We start from the raw sequence: 20,501 nt of genomic DNA on the forward strand, positions 1-20,501 counted from the left end.
CAGCTGTGTAGTGCCAGCAAAACAAAAGGAAATTTGATAAGTGTCAGATTACACACACTTTGGCTAGCTTATGTGAAATATATCTATAGCAGGCAACTGAAGAGCAACTCTTGAAGGTGAAAGTACCTTAGCATTCAACATTTAAAAGAAAAACAGTGTAACAGGGTGATGGTCCAAGCTTACCCCCGCCCTCAATCACAGTATTTTCTCAGCAACACAGAGGTCTTTAGAATGCAGGAACCAGTGTTCAAAGGCAGAAATATTTATTGTGACACTGGATACTTCACACAAATTACAAATGACTTAACAGGTTGATCATACAATGACTGTCATTCACACTGACAAAATCACGACTGACCAAACCCCAAAATGACCCCAGGAAGACACGGCATTAAATAAACCCCAGCCCCTCCTACTCCTATGGATCAATTATTCATTAAACAATTACACCTGGAATGATTTTATACCAAAATAAACTAGTATTTAACATTCATCCCATTGACAGTAAACATTCATATGTTTCTTCTCCTTTACACATTTTTGTTTAGCCTGCATGAATACCTTCTTTGTTGATAAGCAGATGATCGTTAAACTATTCCATTGTTTACTCAGTATTATCACTGTCATTATTCTCTAGTTCCTAACTAAAAACTGAACATTAGCTTTACTCCTTCTCTTGGATGATTACCATTATGTACCAAATACACTTGCTCAACAACATGCACGATACATAATAAACTATGGCTCTGTCGCCAGTAGAATAATAAATACAAAAACAGGCACTTAAAGAGTACAGTGAAGGTCTTACCCTCACACACACAATATTTCAGGAATTTAAAAAATAGCCACCAGTAAAGGGACAGAAATTGCTCTTAGTTCTTGAATTGGTTCATCTGTACTCCTCCCGGAGTCATGGTTTCAGCACTGTTCTGTATCTGACACTCTGCGCCTCTTACTTCTCGGCAGGGCCCAGCCGTCGTTTCAAGCGAGTGGTAGAAACGATCCAGGCCCAGTTATTAAGCACACACGACCAGCCTTCAGTCCAGCAGCTGTCCGGTGAGTATCCTCTCCACTGCTTTCAAATCAGCTGCTGCCATTCTCCGCATGACTGAACCCATGACAGTGCACCAGTCAACACAACATGGAGAGGGTTCTAGAGTCATCACTGTCGTGGGACAGTGAAGGCTGGGTTAAATGAAACGATTATTGGGAAACATAATATGCCATGCACTTCATATTTGTGTGTGTTTATATCTACTGTAGGTAAGAGTAAGCCAAGTTTTCAGCACACTAGAGATTTTTTTTTTAAAGTATAAATTTGTTTCACATGCCTATTTATCCATCCATGAACACGTATACAGTACCAATATATATATAAGCAATAGTCTGCATGTCTGTTGGTAGTTACATTAATATTGCTATAAAAATGTAATAATAAGACATGTGATTAGAGATATACAGAAAATATTCAGGTATTGTTTATTAAAACGTGTTATCTGCCCTACAGTGCATTGGCACAGGAAATATGTTTCTGGCACCTATAGTTAGTCAAAAAAGTATTTGGTCAAAAGGTTGTGGAGTAAAGCTATCTTAATAGTAGGGAAACACTGGAGCTTTTATAAATGACTAAATACTTTTTTTTTTTTTTTACTTGTTTTATTCACTGTGTAGCCCCCCACCCCCATCACCTTCACTGCATCTCTTTAAATATCCCACCATGTGAGGTGGAAGAGAGTCCTGAACCTGCATGTGTCTGCAGCGTGTCCCAGTAGTTTTACACTCAGTTACTATACCAGTCCCATTCTCTTTACTTCCATTTTCATGCAGGCCAAGCTTGTGTGATTACAGCCCACTGCCAAGGGTCTTTTTCATAAGTTAAATTAAATAGCAATAAATAAATACATAGAATAAAGCCTTCACAACGTCCTGTACTGTCTCTGTACTTGGGTGGGGCATGTCCTTTTATGTTTAGCTCTACTTTTGTACGAGCTTTCCTCGGCCTGGAACAAAGTCTCTAGAAAGTTCTTCTTATTTTCACCGTGTAGGGGTCAGTCCATAAGTTCCTTTTAAAAGCCTTTTCCAGGTATTGACTGTCCCACCCAAACAACAGGGCTGGGGAATCCAGCTGTGCTGCGTCTCGCAGCCTTGTTGAGTTGGGTTACTTAAATGATGTCTCTTCAAGCTGAGCAAGCAGGTACCAGTTAAATCTGGTTTGAACAGATCAAACTTTCATCCAGACAGTGATACGAATCACCTCTAAGTCACAGATTTAAAAAAAAAAACATGAAAGGAACCCTGTTTACCTGTTCAGAATAGTTTCAGCATGGGCCTAATTGCATGCACTGATCATTTTAGTACAGTATCTTGACAGAGTAGTGAAATCAAAAGGACTAGATTTCCGTATCCTTGACCCAAGCTTCGCACAACACAGCTGTGATTCCTCGCTTCTATAGTCTGTCAAACTTAGCTGTAGAATAGAAGTCTTTCCTTCTAAAACAATTAGTGTAAAATATCTAATATGTAGTCCTTACTGTGTCATTTAGATACATATATTTTACAAATGCAACAATTTGAGTGGTACCACTGTTGTGAATTTTCTAGACCTATTCATATCCACTACTCCACTTCATTCCTTTCTAGGCAGGACTTCACATCATTTGTTCTTCCATCACTGGCTATGTTAGTTGCTGTTTGGCTTTGCAGCCCAATTGTAATTAGCAATGGTAGGTAGATAGACATTGTATCAATGTCCAAGTACAATGATTTTAATCCAGAAGCTTTAAGAAGAAAGCATAATTAAAAACGAGTTTGCTTCATTGCGGTACATTTGAGTTGTAACTGTGTGATGTTTGGTCGCCATAATGAGGTCATTATATTTACAGGAATGTTTATTTTTAATGTTTAGTTTTTGCATATTGATTTATACCAAATTAAATTTGTAATACGTAGTTATTGCAAGCAATGAAAATAAGGCATTGCAAATACAATTGTGCAGCATTGAGTTAATTGCAATCAACTTTCGTCAAAATGCCTTCCATCAGTGACAGAGGGGGAGACAGTCTTGTTGGAACAGTGTGTGCAACTTTTTTTTTTTAAATGTTTGGTTGCAGTTTTCAGATTTTTTTTTTTTTTTTTTTTGGATGTACAGTATTTGGAGAAGAGGCTAATGGGCACTTTCGTGTCTGAAACAGTAATACTTGTAAAGCAAAAAAAGGCAAAAGTGGTCCTTCCTGTTTACAAAATCCTTAGACCAGCATGACAGCCTCTATCAGGAACATTATATTACTTGTTATACAACAAAAGAATGTGTAGTTGTATTGCTGTGTTTAACTTCAAATATTAACATTACAAATACGGTATTATTTTGGATTAACGTCGTCCTCAAATTAATGCCTCATTCAGATATCAGCTTTTTAATAGATGCCGCACTCAAGTAAATGCCTCTCTCACTAACATAAAGGTTTTTTTTTCTACCCCTGAAATAAATAAAGAAACATGCAGCTCTGGCTATGTACATGTGGCACCCCTGAAGAGACTGCAGCCTCAATCCACCATGCAATACAAACTAATGTACACACACCTTAGTAAGCACATTTTATTTTATGGTACAGTCCCGTCAGGTAACCCAAGATGAACTACTGACAGCACAGCAGTCCTTCACAGCCATTATTTTTTTTTCCCCCAACAGAGTTCAGTGCCAACACAGCAGGGGATAAAACAAGGGCTCTCTGTTTACCTCGTTGTCAGCTTGGATGGTAAAAACTTAACTTAAACTCAGGAATTTAGAGCTTTGCTGGTCACTCTAAGTGCTATCTGAAAGCTAGCCGAAGTTATACATACATACATACATACATACAAATAATTTCCAATAAGAATGGTTCATGTGTCTTGGAAATTTCTGTAACTGCAGTATTTCCTACACAAACATGACAGAAGCATATTGATTTTCAGAATGTGGTATTATGTTAGGTTTTATTACTGAAGGGCCTCGGTTTAAAGGAGTGTAATGATTTGACAGCCCCTGCTGTTGCCCCCTGTGGGTGGAGCAGATCTGGTGTGGATGCATTCAAATAAAGTTGACAGGGAAAATGGAAGGCCACCTGTGAGCTGCGGGTGTCGGAGACCTCCCATTCCATTTAGTTAGGGGCTCTGTGAGGGGTAACGATGCCAGAGAATGACATTTTTCATCTTGCCCAAGTAGGGGGCTCTACCTGAGTTAACCACTCAGCCTCTTGAAACCAGGGCTTTTCTACTATGTGGGTGATCAGGATCCTTTCTGTAAAAACAAGTAAAAGTATTTCCTTTCTTCAATAGTTCTGTTAGTTAAGAGTTTGATAAAAAAAAATAGGACCTGTACCGTGTATCTCCAGATTGAAATAAATAGATATATATAGAGAACAATACAGATATAATATAAAAATAGAGAACAATACAGATTGTTATATTAATGATGACTGAATATGCAACTTCGTATGCATTATTTAGATTTACAGTCTTAGCTACAATGTAGACTTACACCATTACACACATTTTTATATATATTATATATATATATCTGAAAAATATATATAGATAATATATATTATATATTTCTAGGGGATAAGAGAGAGAGAGAGAGAGAAATTGCAAAATAGCAAAATTACTTTTCGACATGCTACTTCTTTATGAATTGGTAAGTACTGACCGGGGCGTTAGTAGTAGCAGTTTTCACAGCCACACCAGTTCGAACGTAAAGGGGTAACGGTAAAATTGCCCTACCTCTAGCGCATCCAGGTATTTTAGTTCTACCTCTCAAGAGCCTGTTTTGAACGTCCAGAGTGGTTTCCTGATTACACAAAGGAGATAGCTGCTTCTGCATCCAGTGCTCAAAGAATATCACTGACATTTGTAGAGCTTTTTGAGATGTTATAGTAATAAAATAATGACTTGGATCACATTATTGAGGCGTTTGGTGATGAAAAGTTTGGCTGGAGATGCAGGACTATCCTTTTGCGATTCAATACCTTTTAAACCTGCTTTACTCTGGGGGATATTGAAAACGGCGTGTGTGAAAATAAATTGGACCTGACGTGCCTGATAAGCACTGAATAAATGGATCGCCAAGGGTTAATTTCTGCATCATCCCAGCTGCTACCCCTTAAAACCGACTTTGTTTTGATCTACTACGCTCGACCTAGTAGGGGAGTGGTTTGAGCTATCTCACTGCATTGACGCGATAAGGCCGGCCCATGGCCTGCGTTGGGTTCACACATGCAGATAGGCCGGCCCTGAGGCGGCATTGATACTTTAGGACTTATCAAAAAGCTGGTCTAAAGCTGCCTAAGCCACAAGTGTGAACAGGGTGTTAGATGTAAAGCATACTTTGACAAATATTTGAATTGTATTGAAAGCAACAGTTCATTCTCACTATTGTTTATTCTTGCAAAGTAGTACCTGTAACAATTACTGTCAACTATAATATATAATGTGCTTCTGCATAAATACATGTGCACTGATGCACAATTAGACTCCCCACAACTGTACAAACAAATTTGGTATGTTGGCAACATCATCAGCGACATGCTCATTAAAAGAGGTTAACCTTTTACACAAATACGTTTTTCTTACATAATCACGTATGACTTCTAAGAGAATGGCTGGGGGTCATATACACAGTACATGTTTTTGTTTGAATATTGGAAGGAGGGTTGTGTAAGCACCCACCATTAAGCTGATTTAACTTGGTGCTGTTTAATTACTAAAGAACCAGGCGGCATGTCTTAACATTTCCCCCTCTGTAATCCAGACACCACCCACTGTATGGAACTGCTGACTGGCAGGCTTTCCAGATGTGGTAAGAGCCATTTTTCCTCTTAACCCCCTCCCTCCACCCTCTCTGCTCTCCCACTTCCTCTTAAGCCCCTATGTCCCACGCACACCCTTCTGCACCGGAGTCACACTGTAGAGCACTGTGGTTTATAGGCAGGATAGACTGATGAGAAAGATTAGCCAATATGAACAGCACCATCACGCAACACATTGCAAGTGCTGTGAACGCAATAGTGGACAGGACTTCTGGAAATATCTAGTTAGGAAAGTGGTAAAATAGTTTTAAAAAAAAAAATCACCTCTCTCCCCAAAAAAACTAAGACAAATTATAGAGCTATTCATAATCACCTTATTGCACTAAAGTCTCATATTGGGATTCTAATGGTCTAGCCACACATATTTCCAGAGGAAAGCTGCTGGTCTGCAATGTGGGTTATTTATATATTGTGTATTGGTGTTTGTTATATTTCAACTCAGCACTGCCTGGCATGTCCACTCCTGTGATACAGAACTTTCTTTATTTGCTTGTTTATAATCAACTCATGTTGCAGTATTGTCATTTTTGAGCTTTGTGGATGCTTGTGTGGATATAGCAATATCTTGGGGAACTTACAGATTTTGCAGAGATTTCTTCAGGTATACCTCATCATAGCAACACATTGTTCAGGGTCCTGTAGGTCAGGCAACAGAACCACACATGTTCTGCTAAATTGCACATGCATGCATGGAGGTTACTGAAAAGGGAATGAACTCTTATTTAGAAACCAGGGTGTCCAAAGCCACAGTAAATCCTTAATAAAATCAGCCCTGCCTTTTGCTACTGTACTCCAACTGTACATAGCCATCATTGTTATTTTAAAATATAAATCTGTAACGATAAAGACAGCTCAGAGAATTAGCAGAGAATGTGCACTTTTAGCCTAGATTAACTTGAACCTGTTTCTAAGTAACTTTTGTGCATTAGCCCGCATATCGTCAGCTACTGTGCCTGGAGAAGGATTTCTACAATATAACTTGTAACAAAATCACAAGGAAAAGAAAAGGTTCAAACAAAAGTATAAACTCCAAACCCATTCTATAAACAGCCAATACATTTTTCAGCAACAAAAAGGAATAGGTCCACTGTAAAACGCTTAGCAAGAAACTAGCTCTTCAGAATGAACACTTGAGAGTAATGAGTGAACTGCAGAGAGACAGTGTTCTGGATCACTAGGCTCTGAAGTGAGGCCCCTTTGAGATCTCTGTTGGACTGTGCTCATCCTGGACCCACAGTGGCAGGAATACAGGCTTGTTAAATCAACTTGCTGGTTCTTGGCAGCTGAAAGCAACCCTCTTCCAAGGGACTCGCAAGGCTAAATGAATTGCTGTGCTCTCTCTGCTTGCACCTATAGGGCAGAGAGTAGCTGTACAAGTCCAGGAAATGATACACTAAGGCTGAACAATCTGACTGCTTATCCATCTGTCTAATGATCACCTATATTAATATAATATTGTACGTTTGCATCTAACAGAATTAAGTTAAACCATCAATCTATCTATCATGACATCTATAAATTGGGGTGTTTAGTGTACTGTATGTGTCTGCATTTAAATATGCAATGATTTAGATATATATATATATTAATATATATATATATATATATATATATATATATATATATACGTGCACGTTTTTTGAAACTGCCCTCCTTATTAATAGCAGCAGAGAGATACTACTGTATACAAGTTTGTATTTGTGTGTATATATGTGTGTGCAAGCACCTTTTTTGAGTGAAAGGTGTATGCAGCAGGGATGGATGGCTCTTTGGTACAAACAGCTTAATTTATTTGAAGTCTTCCCACTGATGATGGGAATGAGAATGTAGAGATGCGAGCCCAGCTAACAAGATTAAAGTTTTTGCAGGTATTAGGCTTTTAAAGACTGTCACACACGCACACACACACACACACACACACACACACACCTGTGGTGGTTTTGACACTCACAGAGAGCAGAAACTAACCCAAGACTGTCACAGCTACTGAAAGCAGGCTGATCTTTGGGATACAAATTGAACATTTGTGAAACTGCAACAAATATTGTAATGACTGTAATGTATTTTAAAAGACTATAAAACCAGCAGAAATATTATTGTAGCATTATGAGCAGAATAATAATTTAAATTAAGAAAACTGAACAAATGTTAATGTTAGAAAAAACATGTCTGTATGCCTTTGGTAAAGCTAATCAGACTTAAAAAATAGGGTCTTCCCCTATCTTTAAATTACTAAGCATTATCGCATGCGGAAGCCTGTAACCTTGACAGGTGCCTGGGGGGAAAAAAAACGGTGGTATACGTATTTGATTTTATTGCAACTAAGCTCAGAGGTTTTAAAAAGTATTTAGTAAGAAACAGAATATTTGAACTAAATGTTTTGGCCTAATTTAGTGTAATATAAATAGTAGTAAACAACAGAAGTCTTAATAATGCAGCTATATTTCAATATTAACAATTGAATATTAACAATTTACAGTCATGTATCTTATTTGAACTAAGTAGTAAGACTTGATGTACAAGCAGTTCTTGAGTTAAAATCAGATAGTCTAAAAAGATTGAAATAGTACAATTATTAAAGTATTATGTTTTAAAAAAGCAAGACAATAAAGTGTAAACTGTATTTAATAACTTTAGTATATAGTGGACCTACTGAAGGAAAATAACTCATTTTGTGACCACCTCTTTACCTGCTTATAGAAGAGCGGTGCTGGGCATGGATAGTGCTTTTTAAGAGCCGAAGCAAGACTTGCTTGTAATCAGCAGTTTTGAACCCAAGGCCTTTCTATAATGAGCAAAATTAACTACAGAAATACCTTTTGGTACCATTATAAGGGAGTATATGGGAATGTCTGTTCACTTTGTTATATTATAGAAATTAATGAGAACTTGGCAGCCGAAACGGGCATGTCATTTAAGTTGGAAAAGTTGTCTGCAGTTTAAGTTCTTATCAGAAAGGTAGTGACTTTAATTGGGATGATGTTTGTGAGCCAAAAATACAGAGGTGTTTGTATTGCAAAAGCAAAAGCAAGTTTTGGACAGAGACATTTAAAACTAAAAAAGCAAAAAATGTTGCATTTATTTAAGTTTTACTGCAGTAATAAACAGAGGTATTTATTTACAGGGAAACTGTAGAGTTTAAAAGTGAAAGAAGTAAAAGTCCATCTCAGGACACACAGTATAATTCTGGAAGGGCATTAGCCTTTCAAAAGATAAGGCTTAGTCTTAGTTGGTGTTGGCTCTTAAAAGCAAGATTTGCCATCCTTGAATGATAACCGAAGGAATGTACTTTTAAGAAAGAGGAGAGTATGTACCTCATTATATTAATAAAATAATGAGAGCTTAGTTATAAAAATTAAGATGTAAGATTTTTTATTATCTGAAAAGTCCTAGATGTCTCTTGAATCCAGCCAAAAACGACTTCAAGCTGTGAATTTGGAAATGCACTTGCAGTAGAGTTTCATATTAATTTAAAAAAAATTGCCTTGCAGGTAAACAGAGTGTCTGAAAACTGCTTGCACAGGGGATGTGTTAGAAACAGAGAAAGGTCAGGCTTAGTCCAAGCATGGTACAGTTAATATGAGACTATTATGTTTAACATGTTCATTATAGCCTGAATTTAAATGAAAATAACTGGACTGGCCACTGTATGCTTAGTGGTTTTATTCAAAGGCTTATGATAAACCCCTACAGTCTTTGTCCAATATTTTGTTAACACACATTTGTATATGAAGTTAAACTGGCCCATTGACAACACGCTGAAAAGGTAACATAATATGCTGCTAAGGGACATATATTTTAGAACCAGGTTAATATAATCAAATAGAGTCAAGTGTCACTTGACTTGTGAACTACAAGTTGCATGGTATATGCTCTGAAGATCTCTGAAAAAGCGGATTGCTGTTTGGTCGCATTTAGAAGTCTCCTCTTTTTAAGTCAGTTCTTGTTTTTATGTTGTATTCTACAACTACACTTCCATATAGTGGAAGGTAAGAACAATTTTGAATTTATATTGCATTTATATTGATGCATTGCTATAAGATATAGGATTTACATTTTAGCTTTGGAGAGTGATATATTGGATGTTTTAGGATTTAGCGGTGGGCACTTTACCAGTTTGCATGTCTAGCCTAAGGGCTGGGTATGTGATAACCATACTTGTATTACTGTGTTGAAGTATTAATGCTGTTAAATCTGTAAAGGCACTAGAAACACCCAGATTGCCTATTAGCAGGGATCCAAAGTGGCTTGCAAGCACGCCATCCATTATTAAGCATTTAATAAACAGAAGGAACACCATTACTGCTCTGATTCATTAAAACTTCAAATTAAATTAGTCTTGTGTGTGATTTTCTTGATTATTGAAAGTTGTATGGGTACGTTGCAAGACCAAGTGCACAAACAATCCACTACAGGAGTCCAAAACATCTCTGTCCTCCTTAAACATCTCCCCTGAGTTTAAGATTGTGCTCAGAGCAATAAAAGAAGTACATGTGAAATCTGACAGTCCGTTACTAATTGTATACCTTTACACATATAAATATTGGTGGGACCCTGCTGTTCACTGTGATAGAGAGTGTTGTTTTTGGAAATACAACATTGTAAGAGGCGGGAGTTTTTGCTTGAGCTGTTTTGAGCTGGTAAGTGTTCAACACATTAGAAAGCAGTTCACAGTCACTGCTGTGTGTTATGGGCACAGGTCACACTGCCAAGCATGTACTGTGCAGTATAAATGGATTGTATCACTTGGAGCTCAAAGAACATGAATTAAAAATGTATGAAGTGCATGTCACAGAACTCTGTTCGTAAATTTCATTAGCTTTAGTGACATTATCACTGGTTTCCATATTGTTTTTTGTGTTGAAGACCATCTCGTTCTTTGTTTTTGTACACTCTTACATAATTTGGAATATACAGATATTTATAAAAACAAGAATTGCAGTTTTTTTTCTGTATAGCAAAGAAGCCTGCTAGACCTGAGCTAACAGCACCCTCTAAACCAGGATTAAGTTGATTGAGTGGAAATTCCTCCTTGCTTCATTCTGGTGATCCCTACAATTTAGAAGCGCTGGTAAAGCATGCTGAATCTGGAGGGAGGGCGAGGGATTGGTGAGCGGTACGTGATTTTGCATTACAATAGCTGAGCAGACAAAAGTCTCAATTACAGCAGATCATAGTTTCAGTTAAGTAGTAATAATATGAATTTTCAGATTTTCATACACACTAAATGGAGCAAAAATTTAAGACCGCAATCATCACTGGCGCTTATTAGAAAAGAGAAAAAGGACTGTTTTGATGTATGGCAACTTACCATGGTCATGTGATGCATTTCCAGGGCCTGCAGTCTTGACTTGTCACCTAACACAGTAGGAATTACCCAGGATTACAGTATGGTTTGGGAAGTAATTATATCGGACTGGTTCATAATCCTTAGCAATTTCCAACGATAAGGTCAGTATTATTGTTTTGTGATGAGGTTTCTCGAAGGTTTATAAGGATTACGGACCTTTATGTGTCCCAAGGGCTGGCCTAAAATGTATAATCTAGGACGAGTAACTGTTTTACATAAAAAGCATTATGGACACTACGCTTTCTGTTTCATAAACATTACAGTGCTTGTTCATTGATGGTTAAAGATCCATTTTGGATCTGTAGCTAGAAGGCTGCCTTGCAAAGGAAGGCATAGAAAATAAATGTTGTTTCAGGGTAGTACCATTCTCTATATGGTCAAATGTCTGTTTTGATCTTTTTTATTATAATTTTTCAATAATTATTTTTCAAAGCTCCCAAACACTCGGCTACCCTAAACTAATTGCAAAATCTGATTCCCCCCCCCCCCCCCCCTTCCCTTGGAAACCAGGCAAACCGTACAGTAATTTGTCAACATCAGAGTTGTCATGAAATTAAGCTGTCGTTGCAAAATTATTTATTTATAAAGATGCAACTCCCACGGTTAAGCACTCTCCTCTATTATTTACTGCGTTGGTTGTTCAGAGGCTCTGGTCCCTTTAGATCTAAATCCCACCCCCTTCACTCCAAACTCATCCCTGGGGTTATTTGCATCTGATTCTGAGCATGCCCAGTATGCGTATGTTTCGCAGTGCTTGGCCTAATTATCCTGCTCTATAAACTCATCGTTTACTACCATGGCTTGTTCTGACAGGTGGGTGAGTTTCGTTTGTGCATAATGGGATATTCTGTTGGTAGTGTTGTTCTAAGGCTTTCTTGTCAGAGTTAAGTTGTCGAAAGAGCACACACTGATACACCTCCTTAGTCCCTCGATATTCACTGTTCTGCATAGTAAAGAGTTGGAAATAGTATTGTTGCGCTCCATGCATAACACAGGTTAACCCATTTCAAAGCACGAATGACATTTCAGGCTTTTCTGAGCTAAATTAGTCCAATATGAGCCTAATTCTGTATAATATAAAAGCTGCAGGGTCAAGTGTAAATAACCAAGCTAAGGTAGTGCAATCTAAAAAGCCTGAATCTGCTTCATCGGGCTCTCTTGTCTTTATACAGCTACCTGGTTGTAATGCATCAGTAACTGGTCTCTTTTCTTGAGGTTACTTTGCAGATTGGGTCCAGTGTTGTGTCCCTTGAGGTAATTTCCTTTGCACAGCTGCAGATCATGCAGAGTGTTTGATTTATCATATTCTGTATTGTTTAAGACATGTTTGCAGATTACGTAGTGACGTATGTATAAGAAGAACATATCCAAATGCAGCAACGCATAGAAACTGCTATTTGATATATTATAACATTCAAGTTAAAAAAAAAGAGTTTAGTTTTTGCCTGTATGTTAAAGGCACATTATCGACCCTGTAAAAAAAGCTCCAAAAATATCTGAATAGTATATCATCCCAGTTTGCCTAGGGTTTCCATTGATTAATATTGTAGATGAAGAAGCTGAACTATTTCAATTGTATTGCCCGGTATCAGATAATCCTGAAGCCACAGACCCTTTTTCAGTGGATGAATCAATAACCTGCTTGTCAAAGGTGGTTTGGACACAAAGAAAGCATATCAATAGGCAGAACACTAATTAGCAGACTCCTTCGAAATGTATTGCACACCTGGAATTAACTAGAGCCTAAATGAGTAGGGTGTATACTGCACTGTGCTGTTGTGAGATTGAAACCCCTATTCAGTACGTCCAGTTTGGCAACAGGTTTCATTAGTCTAAAAGCTTTTAATGCCCAGTTAATCCTGGAGACTATGCCAAATACTTCATTACGTTAACGAACAGCAACGCACTGTATTGCCGTTACTTCAGCTTAATCTTTTCTCTTAACCCTTTCTGTTAGTGCGACAGAACGAATGTTGTTTCTGTCGCAGTCAGCCTGTGACTTGTGTGACGTAATGGAGCATTAGTCTGTGCAGTGAAAATGTCAGAATGTCAAGCATATGGTGGTATGAATTTTAAGCGCATTGAAACACAACACTAGAGTTTTTACTTTGAAGAATCTGTCACCAGTTAAAGCTTGTGAGAGTTCAGGAAGGCAAGTATGTACACAAAACAATTTTCTAATTGTGCTGTAGTGTCTGCTTTGCCTGGTGTCAGGGGTGTACTAAACATACCTGCTTTCATTAGGCCACTGTGGCAAGAACCATTCAAACCAGGGCATCTGTTACCAAGATAAGCCTCCCTCTTATCCATTTGGTAAGCCAGCAGGAGATGAAAACAGGCACTTAAAGGAATAATAATGAAACATCACTTCTTAAAATATCACAGAAACTGACTGGAATGGGGCAAATGTTTCTATTTTCCTTCATGCATGCATCCATCCAACAATTTAAGTAAAGGGCTGGAGTTGAATTCTGGTGGTACGTAGGTAGGTAGGGAGAAAATGATATTCCTTTTTCCTGTTTTTATTTATTTATTTTATTTATTTATTTATTTATTTATTTAATATTTACACTCCAACAGGTTTTTTTAACAGCAGCAAAGACATGTCAGTCAGGGTGCAATTTAGTTTATTTTCCAAGTTTAGATGTAAGGCGTACATGCTCTGTTGGGTTTCAACAGGAACCTGTTAAATATACCTTGATTGCAAACAGGCTTTAAAAACCCTTAAAGAAGAAACATTATCTAGCTGGAAGGCAGGCAGCCTCTTAAGAGTCTGAAAGGGTTAAGAAAGTCATTCCAGCTAAACAATAAAATGTTTTTCTAAAGCAGATTGTTCATTTGTGCGGGAGATTTCTGTTTGCATACGGATGGTCAAATATTAAATTAGTACAAATCTGGACATTCTGTCAGATATGTTGTCTATATTTCGGGGCAGTGACAGCATCTTTCTTGTTGAGGTTCTTTGCCATTCTAATCACATGATTGGCGATTGGCAAATCCTTGGAGTTCTGTCACCTAGTTTCACAGACAAATTCTTGCAAGGCGCAAGAACAGGAAACTTGCACACGTACGGCTATAAATAACAGTTGCCTGGTTTTACGAGAGAAGCTGATCGTTATGCAGTGTTTGAGAGCCGAAGCATGTTGACGAAGTCTCCGGTTTCGCCATGCATAAGTGCACGCCTGCTTATTTGATGTTACAAGAATTAACAGAGACAGGCGCATGTATTTTCTTGGAAAACATCTGTGCATCAATTTGTGATTTACTGTTCATGGAAATCCATTCTGCTAGTTGGATTTCAGGGTATCGCTCCTGCATTTTAATAGGTCTGAAGTCATCAGACTGGCCTGGGTGACTGGGCAGACAGTGCTGGTAAAATTCCTAGGATTTTAAAACTTAATTAACTGTCTTGTAGTTGGGCAGCAGTGTGCTCTAATTGACTTGTTTTTGGTTCAAATGGAACAGGCATAATTAAACATAGAGGAATCTCTCAAATGTTGTGCCCTTATCTGCATAGAAGTAAGTTATGTAAAAGTAACAGTGGTGTCGGAAATGATTAACTTAAGTACATTTTAAACACTTTTTTTATTGTACTTCAATGTATTAGCTTTCTTTGACTAAAATCCACGGAAACAAAAATATCTGTGGAAGCCCCTCCAGAATTTCTGACAGTAAGGTTATATCAGTATGCACGATACTGTTGTCACAAAGCACTGTTTACAATCCTGCGCATGTAGACAGTTCTTTGCCTGGGCTCCATTGTAGGCTACTTGTCACCTGTCGTGTTCTGGTAATTCCTGATGCTGGTTGCTAAAGTGTGATGTCTACAATGTGCAAACACACAGTAAATAACAAACTATTAAGAATAGTAAAAAGCTTATAAATACTGTATAACTGGACACAAAGCACCAAACTGAAAAGTTAAGTAAGGAATATATCAGGAAACCTGTAATTTAGTTTCTGCATGTCTTCTAAATCTGACTGCCTGCGCTTTGTTTGCTCTTGATGCGTGAAAATCACCCAGGCATGGACCTTGATGCTGACTGACTGGTTTTACAAGATTTCAATGATTAATTCATACAGCATAATATATGTTTCCTTTGAGGAGGCTTGCAGGGGCAGGTTGCAATGTGTTCATCTCCTTGTCTTTATAAGGGAGAGGAGCGTCTTGAAAATAAGGAACATTAAAGCTTGTCTAAAACTCTTAACCCATGACCTACCAGAAACTGATACAACATAAGAGACTATGCATTATTGTTGTAACCATCTGAAGGAGGGATCTAGGATTTATGCAGGTAGTCATTTGTCGTTTAAGTTTTTAGGTACAGTACAGTTCAGGGAATTATTTACTTTTAAAATGTGGTCATTGTATGAGGCTGGTTTTAGAATGATTGTGTGATTCAAAATATTAAGAGGTAAGAAATACTGTACTAATGCTTTTATGTTATCATCGTCTCATTAGTGTCTCGGAGTGGCACAGGTCTCTATGTAGTTTGAATTTGTCATCAACTGGTTTGAAACAAGGATCCTGGCAAACGTTCCCAGCATAATCTATAATGAACTCATGCCTTTGAAAAACAGCATTTTTACCCTAGTATTTTTTCATTATTTCTTCTTTTCTCTTTTTTTGCTTCTGCCAGGAATTGTTAATTGATAAGTTGTTAAATTCCAACCCCAGCCGAGGGTTTTGATGCTTTTTTGAGTGTTTTGTATGTAATCTTTTATCACAGCCGGAAGGCTGGGGTTCTGTGTTCTTTTTATTGTCTTGCTGTTGGTCCTTTTAGATACATAATGAGAAGCTGATTCGAGATAGCACTCATTTCACATTCAATGCCTTTCAAGTCTTCCCTGGCTTTTAAAAAAAAAAAAAAAAGATAGCAGGTTATCACTGTGTCTTTCTAAAAAAAAAAAAACATTTATCGTCATTGACAACATGCTGCAACTAGCAGGGTTTCCAAGTCACGTTTACCTGGATTGATTTGACCAAGGTCACTGAAAAGTCGCTCCAATGGTCTGGAGTGAATCATCACTATTGAAAATACAGATCTGTCCAAATATATTAAATAAATATTAAATAATCATTTAGCAGACGCTTTTATCCAAAGTGACTTATAGAGACTTGGGCGTGAACTATGCAGCACAACTGCTGCTGCCAAGTCACTTACTAAAGGAACTCGGTTTTACGTGTCCTCCAAAGGACAGAGCACAAGGAGGCTAAGTGACTTGCGCAGGGTCACACACAGTGAGTCAGTGGCTGAGCTGGGACTATACTGTATACTAGAACATGAGGCAGCTTATTATTTTATTATTATTATTATTATTATTATTATTGTTGTTGTTGTTATTTCCTACCAGTGTTTTTTTGAATGAATAGAAAAGTTTAAAAATATTTACTTTTGATAGTGTTTCTTCTTGATTATGCTCAATTTGTTTGGTATTCTAGATATTCTCACACACACATTTTACTGTTTTCTTTAAAATTATTAACATAACTGTATACATTGTAAACACAACTAACTTTGCATACCTTGATGTGCCATATCGGCTGTCTATGTCATTGCTAGTAGTGGATAAAGCCTTTTATTGAACCGAATGTTCAGATGGTGCGAGCTGGTGGCTGTTGAGGATTTTTTTTACTGTGCAGTTATAAAGCATAATGCACAGTGGAACTTATTTTTGAGGCACAGTTCGTTTAATAAATTATCAATACACGACATATTAAACTTGCAATAAATGTACACATTGTTGTGAGAGGACTTTTAAGGTTTTTAAAAATGAGTGACATTCCTTTTGTCACATTTGATCTTTTCGGAGGCATGACAGTTAGAAGGCTGGCTAGAAGCAAAACCTCAGTTAAAAAAAAAGAAGACACAAAGATCTAACGATCAACAACTTAATGAAATCGAAGAAAACGGAAATGCTCGGGCAGCTGGGGTTTTTATTGATTGGATGAAACATAAAGAAATGGTAATCGACTTAAAAACAGCTTGTCTTGGAAAATTTTAGCTGTTAAACTTTAAACGGTCTGTTAGGAGAATTCCATGCTTCAGTGGGTAATTCCGCTGGTCAAGAATGCTCATTTTCTTGCTTTGTTACGTTAGCCTCAGTAAACAGTGCTGACACAAACTGTAATGACAGTCTGTTAGTGACTAAGCAGGTTAGCGGTACTAAGGTGTGGATAGTGAACTTTGTCTTTGCTCTTTTTCTGTATCTTTTCATTATCAACAAAAATACATGATTGGTATTTTTAATTGCTTGGTCACTAACAAGGCTAACATTGCCGGTCATGTCAGCTCTGTTATGGAGCGATTGAGACCAGCACGGAGGCTTCATTCATTTTAATTAATTACAATAAATGGAAATGTTGAAAACATCCAGTTTAATGTTTACAACAAAGTATAACCTTGTTTGAAGGACTATTTTTTTTTACCACAGTGGAAGGATTTGTTTTAGAAAATTTAAGAAATTATTTATTTTTAATTGTATCTGTTTTATAAGCAGGCTAACACTCCAGGACTTGTGCGTTGTGTTGCATTGTCATATGGCTTTGTTGGTTGAACAACTACAGCTGTGCAACACAATGCACGCCCTGCCATCTGTTATCCCATACATACTGTATATACAGTCTTTGTGGGGAGCAAGACCGCAAATGTGGCTTTGAAATGTTTCCTCAGCAGTTATTAACGACAATGTCACTACCACAGATTAACTGTGTTTGAAATGAGGCACCCTGCTAAATCCAGAACTAACTAGTCATACCTGGGTTTGTTTAGACAAGTATGTCTGATTAATCAAAATCTTACTTTTTTGCCAAAGCTTAGCAGAAGTCATTGGCAATACCTGCTAAAGCTGACCTTAGCAATCCATCTGTGAGAGATACGTAGAAGGATATGCTGGTGCACTGCAGAGTTTTGATTTGAGGCATGATGTTCCCAAAGTCACATTTTCTCAGAGGGGAGTCTGTCCTAAGGCTGTTAGTAAATAATAAAGAAAGGGAAGGTTTAGTTATAATTTCCCTGTGGGTCGTGGGTGTTAATACATCTCTATTATACCTATGCTTGCACTACAACAATGTAATTGTGTTAGAAAATGTTGGCTGCATCAATTCAGAGATTGCCTACCATTTGTGCTATACTATATTTGTTTCCCCAGTAGATACATGCAATGTGTAGCTGTGCAAGTGTCTGTTGCAAGCTGTTACCAGTGCTGATGTATGCAAGAAAGCTTGAAAGATGCAAGGGAGTCCAAATTAGATTCCATGCTGAAATGTGTGTGGCATGACTTTCTATTAAAATCCATACAAGATGATTAATAAATAAATAAAATCAAGATTTTCCAACATCATCCACTGGAAGGAAGGAGAGTACCAAGGACAACCTTCAGTTACTCAGCTGTAGAAAAGATCACACCAGACTCTCGAGACCAGACTGTGCCCCCCAGAAAATTGAGTACTGCATCAGTCAGTTAAACTGACGTTAAGAAAGGGGGAAAAAACAATTCTAGTGGTTTTCCAATGTTAAATAAAGTTGTTTAATTATCCACTCGACTGCTGGACCAGTGTAAAATATATTTCACAAGAACATCAAGTGAATGTTTAAATGCAAAGTGGTCTTTATTGACAGATGATTTGACCTTGTAAAATATGTGTACTTCATTCTCTGCTTTAGTTAGGAGTATAAAAACAAGTCTGTCCAATGTAACATTCAGACATAGTCTGTTTCTTTGGTGAATGAAACAGTCTTTAAATCAAAAGAGAGAAGATAAATTACAACAAACACACTGAGAAGCTTTTAAATTGCAAAAAAGCAGCAGTTCATTTTGTCAAATGTGTGTGTTTTTTTATGGTGTGCAATGCATTCATAACTAGAAGGCATATTAAAAATGAAAGAATTCTGACTATTATATGCATTTGTTTTCTTACTGTCCATGGTATATTGTAATCCAAAATGTTGTTATTTCCTTTAACTGTTGGCATGTTATTTTTGACAGACATTTTGTCACTCTTTTGGTACCTCTGTAGTAGAGAATGACTGATATTGCATCAGTACTGCAGCTCCAGATTGAACAAACAGATATTTAATACAGGACCACTAGATTGCCTTTAATACAAATGTATCTATTCCAGGCCACAAGGTCACTGCAAAAGCTAGGTTACATGCTTGACCTGTGTCGTTTGTGTAGCAACAGCAGTCGAGGGGTTAAAGGAGGCAGAACTATATTTCTCATGATCCCTGCCATTTCTTTTCCAATTCTTTTTCCTGAAGGTGGGTCTAGTGGACAAAGTAATGCTTAGGCAAAAAAAAAACTGCTGATTAACTGAAAGGCTCTTAGGGTTCACCCTACCAGCATTTTTCAGTGCTCTCTTCCATTTTTTCTGTCTACTAATTCCATTCAAGTAGAAAAAGAGACTCCAAAGCCACTCCAAATTATAGCACTACTTCCACTATTTGGCTTCCAAGGGTCAAAGGCATCACCATGAAAAAGAGTGTTTTTAGCTTTCTTTTTAATTTCACCAACAATTTGGTACCCCTAAGCCAGTTAAAGATCATCTATGCATTATATTGTCTTTGTAACCTTTTAAGGACTCAAAGGATTTGACAGTTAACCTAAAAAGGCTAGTTAGATTAGCTTCAACATTTTTGGGCTACTACACAGTCTGCCCATTTAAAAGATATAATTGGCATTTTTATTGTTCATTTTGAGTTTAAGATTTTTGGTAATTTATAACTAATTTGATTAGCTAACTACTAATATACCCCTTTTGATGTTGCCAACTTCAGCAGCCCAAAAAACCCTAGGAAATTGGAAAAACTAATTTACATGGATCTCAACATTGGTAAGCTTATAAAGACCCCATTTGGCTTTTAATAGTAGTGCTCTCCTGTTGTGTTGCTGACACCAGGATTTAAAGTTAAATAAACAAGTTTATGGTGATTCTTCAAAGTCACCCTCCCCCTTCTTTTCATTCCAAAAACAACCCAAACTCTCCATCCCCCCCCATTTCTCCAACGCTGTCCTCATCTGGTTCACTCCATGGCTATGGGTCTCATGTGCCACTTCTCTTCTCGTGAACCCCATTGTTCATTTGTTTGTTTGTTCTCTCTCTCTCTCTTTCTCTCTTTTTTCTTTCTTTTTTGTTTGTGTACCTAGGCAGCCCATTGAGTAACTTCTTTGATGTAATTAAACAACTTTTTTCAGACGAGAAGAATGGGCAGGTTGCCCACCAGCCTGGTACACCCACCAAGCATGGCCCTAACAGCAAGAGACATGAACCTGATGTTAATGACTTTGGTTCTAGAGGCGACTCT

The 20,501-nt window shown here is 37.5% G+C and overlaps 1 protein-coding gene across 1 annotated transcript in view; it reads left to right on the forward strand.

Annotated features, from left to right (window-relative positions):
- LOC121329479 (serine/threonine-protein kinase BRSK2-like) overlaps positions 1–20,501 on the forward strand; it is a 227,680-nt gene that overhangs the window by 206,241 nt on the left and 938 nt on the right. Inside the window, 2 exon segments of the mRNA XM_041275040.1 lie at positions 967–1,056; positions 20,392–20,501. Coding sequence (XP_041130974.1) covers positions 967–1,056; positions 20,392–20,501 — 200 coding nt within the window.

The sequence above is a fragment of the Polyodon spathula genome, chromosome 17, assembly GCF_017654505.1.
Source record: "Polyodon spathula isolate WHYD16114869_AA chromosome 17, ASM1765450v1, whole genome shotgun sequence".
NCBI classification, from domain to species: Eukaryota; Metazoa; Chordata; class Actinopteri; order Acipenseriformes; family Polyodontidae; genus Polyodon; species Polyodon spathula.